The 10,414-nt window shown below is 37.8% G+C and overlaps 1 protein-coding gene across 1 annotated transcript; it reads right to left on the bottom strand.

The window, feature by feature from the left end:
• Window positions 1-2,234: 2,234 nt before the first annotated feature.
• On the bottom strand, window positions 2,235-4,128 carry LOC125241915 (nuclear cap-binding protein subunit 2). Its single transcript, XM_048150624.1, has 4 exons — window positions 3,903-4,128; window positions 3,589-3,806; window positions 3,225-3,327; window positions 2,235-2,901 (listed from the first exon to the last, which is right to left on the bottom strand). Exons 1-4 carry the CDS (start codon window positions 3,969-3,971, stop codon window positions 2,803-2,805), a joined length of 489 nt encoding a protein of 162 aa, XP_048006581.1. The 5' UTR covers window positions 3,972-4,128; the 3' UTR covers window positions 2,235-2,802.
• Between the last annotated feature and the right edge of the window lie 6,286 nt (window positions 4,129-10,414).

Here is a 10,414-nt window from a genome sequence, read left to right on the forward strand (position 1 = left end):
AGAATCTTATTAAACTTTATTCGTGTTGCTAATATGTCGTGATCACGTATTAAAACTTAGCTTACAAAGAATTATTAATGTTGTATTATTTTGTTTACTTGTGTCAACCCTAAACTAAATAAAATTAAATTTAAATTTCTTTTGTTCACCAGACTCAATCACTTCTTTCCATCACTTTAACCTTTATGTTTACTGTGTTTCGGGTCAAAACTGTTTCCTCCGTATTACAACTTCTTACCTTTTGCAAATAATAATGCTATTGTAACGAGTTTTAATAGTTTTATGGCTTTTCTGCCTTACAGAAACGGAACGACTATACTAAGTATACTTCTTACTGGTTCACGATTCGTAGGCTTTCGTGCGCTATGTGTAGGCCTTGTTACACTTATGTTTATTTCTATGTTGATAATCTCAACTTAGAATGCATTTAAAAAAACTTATATAATTTCTATAAATTTATGATCTGTTATCTAAATACATGTATTTTTTTATTTTATTTTATTAATATGTGTAAGCATTTTATATCAAGTAGAGGTAATGTATGTGTGTTGAATCGAATACAAACGATATGTTTACAAGTAAACATATGTAGTAACGATATGTTTACAAGTAAACATATCGTTACTAAGTCATTTTTTCTAATTGTGTTTCATGTTAAGGCAAATTAATCATGGTCTCCAATTTTATTTTCAGTACTTACTAATTTTATGTAATTACTAGTGCGTTTCCGTATTCCTTAGTACTCTTATCCTATGTTTACTAACGTCCCTAACTGGAAACGCACGAGTAAACTTTGATTTTTTGTCAACTTCTCCCAGCCACACAGAGAAACAGTTTTTTTATTAATTTGTAAGTGTAACTATGCATAAATAAATAAATTCACGCCTGTATTCTCAAATTTCAATGTGTATAATAACTAAGATCTTTGGGAGGATCTAATCATCTCGGGGAGGAAATAATGGTAATGACGCCAACGCAACTAACGCGGTCGGAGCAGGCGCATCTATGTATGGTCTGGCACAGCAACCTTATTGTAAGTAATTTACGGCAAATATACTCCATGTAGGTGCACATAAAACGTAGTGTTTCAATGCTCTTTGGGTGCAAAAAGCTGACGTGAAGATTTCAATTCCATGCCTTATTTTAGTTAACTTAAATTTGGATGTGCACTAGTATAATAAAAAATATGTGGGTGAATCAACTTTTCTTTGCCAGGAAAATTTCGCATACTTCGACTACATGTGGTCAGAAAATTTAATTGGGATTTAGTCTAATTAATGTATAATTATTATATTAAAGACAAATATAATAGCTACGCAATACAACATGTAATTATAGGATTTCCTATTTTATAACTTTGTTTCGAGCAGTGACCCAGTGGACATAGCTGTCCCTCACTTTTGTATGAAAAAAGTGTCTCTTCCACTGGGTCACATATTGTTTTAATTAAAAATGAATCGTTTTTAAATTTTTCCCTAATTGGTATATGTGAAATAAGGATCTTTATTCACGATGGTAAGGTTAAAAATCACAAAAGTAGACCTAATAATAAGTAAGGGTAATTCTTGCAAAAAGCAAGAAAAAGTTGATTCACCCATGTATGAATAAAAATATTTCGCTATGCTATATTCAAGTACAGCCAATTTGAAAAACACTTAATTAAAAAAATATACATGTCGCAAAGCTAGTCAAATTGTGTTTGAAATAGAAATTAAACATTTTTTTAAGGATATAATAAATATAAAACATGATTTATCCACCTGCAATCAGAAATTAATGCAAAATAAGGGTATTAACTTATTCAAGACTAAATATATTTTCATGGTTTTATGTTTCTTACTTTGTTGTAACTGTTGTATTTTTTAAGCCAATTCTGGATTTAATCATAAATTAAATATAACAAGATCATACCATCCCATACATTAAAATGCGACCGCCTACGAACGCGCTTACACTCCACCACACATAGATGGCGCCACAAAAAAAATGTCTTGTAGCTTTCGAATATACTTGTAGATGGCGTTAAGTGTCACTTTTGACATAGATTTACGGCTCGGAATTGACACTTAATGCCAATCTACAAATAATCGGTGGCAACAAGGCATTTTTTGTGGCGCCATCTATGTGTGGTGGAGTGTAAGCGCGTTCGTAGGCGGTCGCATTTTAATGTATGGGATGGTATGATCTTGTTATATTTAATTTATGATTTAATGTTATTTAAAGTAATACTCAAGTAGTGTTCCAGCGATTTATTAAATGTCTTTAATGTTAAAAAAACATGTAATATTACATCTGTTATTGTTATTTCACATGTTCATATTGAATATTTGCACCTTTTGACTTTCTAATATACTGTACAGTATTAAACTTTACCAAATTAAACCTTGGGCCACCTTAAACTGTACCTATATTAAAAGTAGTGACATACATTGATACCGAATGAATGTAATGATCTTGTTGCGTAGTTTCATGGTGGTCCAAGGGTTAATGTTGTTAACAGTGCATATTATCAAAGTTGCGAATTGTAATTCATTCCTATATGGTTGCATATAGTTCATCATTTTGTAAAACATAGGTTTAAGTTGTCTTATCTTTTTCTTATGAAATATTTATGCATGTAGTTGTTTAAATGCTTATATGAGATTTTAATAAATATTTCTTAATAAAAAATGTTGTTTTACTTATAAAAAAAAGTTTATGAGTTTTATGACTATTTAAATTACATTCCATTCCAGTCTTTCTCAAGATGTTTTCACACTTAAATAACATAAGTTTACACAACACAGCATAACAGCTTTGCCATCATTGGCGTTCTATGGTGTTTGGGGTGATCTTCTGTGCAATAATTTTACCGTAGCCTCCACGCCCACCATCATAGTCTGTTCTATATTCATCCCGCACCTGTAATCAACATGCATCATTGTAAAGCTCACTGTGAAAATCCAAAGAGAAATAATCTATTTCTTCTCAATTTATTAATCTTATGATAGACAAATATGTAAACCAAAGTATTATACATTCACTGCAAGCAACTTGCCACGGCACCTAACTGGCATAATTTCATCTTTACAATAGTGTGTAACAGCATTTTTTAGTTAAAAGGCTAATGAGCCACCTTGGAAGGATACCTTAATGTAACCAAGTACTACTGCCCATAAGCAATGCCAGAAGGGTGAGATTAAATTAGAAGAGTTCCTTTGATACCTCAATCATGCGTTTCTTACCTGTCCACCTGTTTTCCCACGCCCATACTGGCGGCCCTCAATGAATCCTGCATCCCAATCACATCTAATAATTCTGTCATCTAGTCTAGTACCATTAATATATCTGCAAAAACAAATAACATATTGTTATACTTATACATATTCAATAAAATAAAAGAATCTAAGAGTAAAGGATGTGATAGGTTGGTGCATCCTCTTGCTTAGAAAGTTATGGCACTTTCAATTATAATTAGTGCAGCAGTTGCTTAAATTTAGACTTTAGTAGTAATTACTATTCAAAGATTGGCAACTTGGACTAAGACATCGTCATTATTGTAGTATTACATTAACATATATATCACATATTCACAATAACTGCAATTACCTCATACAGTTTTCTGAATCTTCTCTAGCATAGTATTCAACAAAACAAAATCCACAAGGAGTCTTCTTGTACTTGTCCAATCCCATGATTATTCGCCTAATATCACCACACCGCGAAAATAATTCATATATTTGCTCTTCTGTTGTATAAAATGACAAATTTCCTATGTAAAGCGTTGCAGATGATCGAAGTAACTTCTCCTGCTCATTTCTGGATCCCTAGGTACAAAACATTACAAATGAATTGTGTGATAACTTTATGAGAATTACAAGCATTGAATAGTTTGATAAGAAGAAGAAACTTGCTTAGCGAACCTTAAAATGTTGGTCACGGTAGGAACTAATTTCGATCGACGAGTTCATGGAGTCATAACCTCGTTTCATTTTGTATTGGATCAATAGTTGTAGTACGATAAATACTCTTAAAATAATTAAACTTAAATTACTTCACCGAGGTTTCAACAGAACACTTTTTTAGCCTAGTTACAACGAATTCAATTTTGACACGAAGCAAGCTTTATTCATGAAATTTCGATGTCGCTTCGCGTTGGTTACAATGACATTTGATTAGCGTTTATAAAGCTAGGAACATACTACGCGGACGTCCGTCGTAAAGCTAGGAACATACTACGCGGACGTCCGTCGTAAATCGACCGCGACCGATCAGTGTGCACGGTCACAAAACATCCAGCGAGCAGCGAGCCAGATTTCGATCGGATCGGACGTCCATGCGCTCAAGGCCACGTCCACGTCTGTCGACCGATAGTTTGCACGGTTAAAGCTAGGAACACACTACGCGGACGTCCGTCGTAAAACGACCGCGACCGCGACCTATCAGTGTGCACGGAACAAAACATCCAGAGAGGTCGACAGATTTCGATCGGACGTCCGTGCGCTCACGACGGGCCGTACGTCCGCGTCCGTCGGACGGGAATCCGATAACCGTGCAAACTATCGGTCGACGGACGCGGTTTGCACGGGTTATGTGGATTTTTGTTGTGCCAGATAGGTCGCGGTCGCGGTCGATTTACGACGGACGTCCGCGTAGTATGTTCCTAGCTTTAGTGTATATTCATTGTCCAGATCCCCGTCCGCGGTCGATTTACGACGGACGGGGATCTGGACAATAAGGCTGGGCGCAGACGGGCGACGCAACAGTTTTGTCTCCGTCGCTCGGTCTATGGGCTAGTATGAAGGTGCGCACACGGTGCGACGCAACATTTTTGTCGTAGGGGTCGACGACAGGCCTGCGACGCAACTGTCTCCTTCCCTATGGGTTTCAATGCAAGTGCGCACACGGCGACAAAACAGTCGTCGGTCGGTTGTCAATGTTGCCAGTTATTCGAAAAAAAAGATAATTTTAAATGCAGATTGTTGAAGACGACATTGATATCTGTCTTTTAATTGAAGAAGTAGAGGAAAGACTGATTTTATATGACAAGAATTTAAAAGAATATTCCGACAATATTAAGAAAAAACGATGCCGGGTTGTAAAATCATCAAAACTTTTAAACACTCATTCTGAAGTACCAAAAAATTATTTTAGATAGGCTCTCAATTTCATGAAAAAAGAAAAAGTTGCATCCGAAATATCCAAAGATAATAGAATATGGTAATAGCTTTTTAGTAGTCTGTGGTTACGTCGCTGTCGTTCCCGTGTGCGCACCTCGGAGACTGTCGCAAGGGGTGACGACAGAGACAAAAAAGTCGTCGAGCAACTTTGTCGCCCGTGTGCGCGGAGCCTAAAGCTAGGAACACACTACGCGGACGTCCGTCGTGAATCGACCGCGGACGGGAATCTGGACAATGAAATTACACATAACCGTGCAAACTATCGGTCGACGGACGTGGAGTATGTTCCTAGCTTTAAGCTAGGAACATACTACGCGGACGTCCGTCGTAAAACGACCGCGACCGCGACCGATCAGTGTGCACGGAACAAAACATCCAGAGAGCCAGATTTCGATCGGACGTCCGTGCGCTCAAGGCCACGTCCGCGTCCGTCGACCGATAGTTTGCACGGTTATGTGTATTTCCATTGTCCAGATTCCCGTCCGCGGTCGATTTAAGCTAGGAACACACTACGCGGACGTCCGTCGTGAATCGACCGCGGACGGGAATCTGGACAATGGAAATACATATAACCGTGCAAACTATCGGTCGACGGACGTGGACGTGGCCTTGAGCGCGTGGACGTCCGATCGAAATCTGGCTCGCTGGATGTTTTGTTCCGTGCACACTGATCGGTCGCGGTCGCGGTCGATTTACGACGGACGTCCGCGTAGTATGTTCCTAGCTTTACGACGGAAAGACACTGACAGATCTGAACTGTCAGATTGCATACAAGTTTTTTTTAAGATTATGAATTTTTAAGACTGTCTGTGGGGAGCCATAACCGTGCAAACTATCGATCGACGGACGTGGACGTGGCCTTGAGCGCATGGACGTCCGATCGAAATCTGACTCGCTGGATGTTTTGTTCCGTGCACACTGATCGGTCGCGGTCGCGGTCGATTTACGACGGACGTCCGCGTAGTATGTTCCTAGCTTTAAGCTAGGAACATACTACGCGGACGTGTTCCTTGCTTGAAGCTAGGAACACACTACGCGGACGTCCGTCGTAAATCGACCGCGGACGGGAATCTGGACAATGGAAATACACATAACCGTGCAAACTATCGGTCGACGGACGCGGACATGGCCTTGAGCGCACGGACGTCCGATCGAAATCTGGCTCTCTGGATGTTTTGTTCCGTGCACACTGATAGGTCGCGGTCGCGGTCGTTTTACGACGGACGTCCGCGTAGTGTGTTCCTAGCTTTATGATAGCTGTCGCTACTGTACAATAACGTATGTATGTACGGACAACAACCTAGGGCTAGTGCGATGCGCACGGTACGGTGATTTGCTCTTGTCTATGGTTGTGCATGCGTCATTCACTAGTAAAAAGCGCGAAATTTAAATGTTCTCCGGGACGATTAACCCTTCGTCTGTTTGATAAGGATCCTAAGTCCTAACATATGGCGTTGGACTTTAAAAATGTATGTCAAAGTTAATTATTTTATGTCAATTTTTTGACAGAAACAGACGACGGGTTAACATTCGCGCCATACATGTTTTTTCTATTAAAGTGACGGAACTGGCGAATAATAATCTGTGTAGAAATAGTTAGGTATAGTTATTTATGTGTTTGGACTACAGTCATATACGTAACTTTATCAGCAGCAGAAATAGGTAACATTAAATTCGTAAATAGTGCGCGGACGGCGCTTATTAATAACCAGGGATGTTTATTATGTACTAACAGCAACACTCTTAGCTAACCATCGGTAGACTTTATGCCCTTGTAATAAGGATTACAAATGTACAGCTAACAGTGTTGTCGATGGTACTATCAGTTGCAAAAGTGCATGGCGAATCATTGAGTAATTATTACTTCGTATAGAGGAGCTATAGCAAACAACGAACGTGTCACAGCCTGTAAGCTGAAGGCGGGGCGAGGGGGCGGGGTGTGAACCAATGGCCTGCTTCCGTAACGTCGCAAGCGCTACGATTTTACTCGGCGCTTACGACCTTTCGGTCGCGATGATGAGCCCTGCATAGAGTGCATAGATTAGAAGTCGTAGTATAGAAGTGACATGGGTTTACATGGGCATTTTTTAATTTATGACTTTCAATTAGCGTGAGTTGTTAACAAAAAACATAAATCGCTGTTAGTTTTGTAATGATAATCAAGCTTGAAATCTGTATTTAAAACTAAACTTTTTTCACGTTCTGAATTTAGATTATAGCTTAGTATAATTCACGATGTTTTTATTGAAATTCCATGCTTAATTATCGTTGCAAAACCGACAGCGATTTAACTTTTTTTTAACAACTCTGTGAGTTCCAATTTTTTCAAATGCCCACATTTTTTAAAGCTGTATACGGACTGAGCGTACATGTGTACACGTAGCCGCAACTGGATATTAGTTATTTATGTGACATTTGCATAATGGTAGGCATTAAAAGATGAGTGTTGTTTTTGTTGTGTTAATAAGATAACATGAGTGTTTTAATGCCTAATGGGGGATGTCTGAAAATTTTAAAATCGCCTGATATTTTTTCTGGTGATAGGAATAAGCATTTCTATTTACAGAAAAAAGTTACAGATTTTTTGGTGGCACCATACATTTTATAAAAATAAAAACGTGTTGCTCGACTGCGCGTACGACCCACTTCGGCAGTTATGAGATTTGTCTTAGTCTTTAAAAAAATTCCATTTTGAATCTGTGCTGGCCACAGACACTGACAGTTGATTGTCAGCTTGACATTTTTCTCGGAGAATTCATAACCATATCTGGTGAACTATTTATTACTGTTTTCGACTCATTTTCTCTCCCTGGCCTCTGATTTTGCCTCCTTCTACGACTACCTTCGCTCTCGAACCCCGGACCGTGATTTTACTGGCTTAAAACGACGACCTTTGATTTTAAACCCTGGACCTGATTCTACTTGCATCAACGAAGACGTGTGCTTGCCCTGCTTGCTGCCGACGGCCTTTGCGTTGAACCCCGGACCTGATTACAATTTTTAAGCCCATTGAATTGGGAAAACGTGGATAGGTACTAGCGATTTTGTAAGAGCTAGTTCATCTAATTTGCCAAAATGTGGAACAGCGACAAACACAATGCCTGTGAAGAAGAAATTGATGAAAGATGCAGAGATATTTTGGACAGAGAATGTGTATCCCATTAATTTTGAAAAGTGCAACTACATGTTATTAGAGTGTAATAAACATAAATTTGTCTTGATCTATATTAACATTATTACTCATTTTAGCACCCATAAGTACGTTTTCACATTATTCGATCTAATACCAGATGTTGGACCGATATCCCATACATTACAGGCGTCGTCTTGGATTTTTTCCATTGAAATCCTTCCGACATCCGATATTGGATTGGGTAATGTGAAAACAGGCTAACTCCTAGTAGTGATTCATAAGCGCACCTGCCTACAGATGAGAACTACAGAAGGACCTGTGCCCTAAACAAATAACTTTAGATTGTTGGTTTATTGTCTGCTTTAAGTAGTTAGTGCTCAAAAAGGAAATGAGTTTGCGGTGTGACGCCTACTGCTTTTCACATCACCCATTCAGAAAGGGTACTTTTCGGCCCTGTTAGGAGGGAATTAAGTGACACTTTTCTGTTCAATAACTCTGTCTGGCCTGTATAAAATATTAACGCCACGGAAAGTGTTTGCACATAAGTAATAATCAGTAATCAGTAATTCTTTATTGCTATCATAGGTACATAAGTTGGTACATTTCAGTAGGTATAGCACAGCTATGAACCCTGTAAGGGCACTGCAAATATAGTTCTTAATAACTAAAAATCTTAATACTTACAATCTTATAAATCTTAATACCTATATAATATTGCTATGAGAACATTTTTATGTTGTAACATATTTTAATATTATGTATAAAAAAATTGTGTTGATTAAGTGCATAATATTTTTACAACAGACCTGATTCATATTTTAGTATTTTGCTTATATGATATGAAAAAAAAAGTGTCAAATGGTAGCAATAGTAGATTGTGCAACAAGGGAGAAAAATGAGATATATATCTTGAGTGTAGCAAGGTATTCTTAAATTTAATCCTGAGCGTAGTGAGGGATTCAAGTGTTAAGACACAAGGTGGAATTAAATTTGCTACACATATTAACATCAACTTTTAGGAAATTTATATATAATGATATGTTATATGAACATAAAAAATGGTATGTTATGTAACCATGTAAAAAAAATGTGTCCTTGAAGGGAAAAGTATCACTTTGGTCCCTAATAGCAAAGAGGAAAAGTGCCTCTTTGCACCCTCCTCGCAGTGCAGGGAAGAAAATAACCCTTTCTTTTCGAATCCCAGTCACTACACTCAGTATTCAATTACATATAGAATACTTCACTTTGTTCACAATTCAATTTATATCCTCGCTATAAATATGCAATTTTGCTCCCTCGTAACACAATCTACTATAGTGCTGTTAATCATGCTTTAACAGTATGGAGGGCCATAGAAGAATATGGAAAGCCATAGCCGACTGAATTTGATAGTAACTTGACAGTAACTCGACACACATGACACACACAAGTAAAATAAAACAACACAATAAAATAAATCAATTATATTTTATTATAGGACATTGCAAATTATAAAAAAAAATGTATTTTACCATATTTTTCCTATTGGTCTATCCAAAAAATACACATTTTATAAAATGCCACCGTGTCAGATATTTAAGGCTTTCTTTTTTATGATATTATTGCCAGCGTGTAACTGCATTTTAAGGTTGGTAAACAAGACACGGTATCTTACACTCAGGTGGTCTTCACAGCAAAATCGCACTCTGGTTGGGCAGTTCCTGCCAACCTATTGACACCAACTTTCCTTCAGCTCCTTTCTTAATATGAACAATTTTAAATCTGGGTTTTTCTGGTTGGTTTTAGAACAAGTTGGTATAAAGCATGTTTTGGGATCCTTATATCGTGTTTATGTACTTGCATTCATTATAACAAATAGTGTCCGGAACTTAAAAGCGATGATCGTCCTTATATCAAGCAAAATCAGAAGTCAGGGAGGCAAAACGGATCGTAAACAGTTCAGCAGGATCAGGTCCAGTGTTTAAAAGCAAACGTCTTCGTTAATGCAAGCAGAATCAGGTCCAGAGGTTAATATCAAAGGTCGTCGTTTTAAGCCTGTAAAATCAACGTCCGGGGTTCGAGAGCGAAGGTAGTCGTAGAAGGAGGCAAAATCAGAGGCCAGGGAGAGAAAATGAGTCGAAAA

This window comes from Leguminivora glycinivorella, chromosome Z (genome assembly GCF_023078275.1).
Source record: "Leguminivora glycinivorella isolate SPB_JAAS2020 chromosome Z, LegGlyc_1.1, whole genome shotgun sequence".
Lineage (NCBI taxonomy): Eukaryota > Metazoa > Arthropoda > Insecta > Lepidoptera > Tortricidae > Leguminivora > Leguminivora glycinivorella.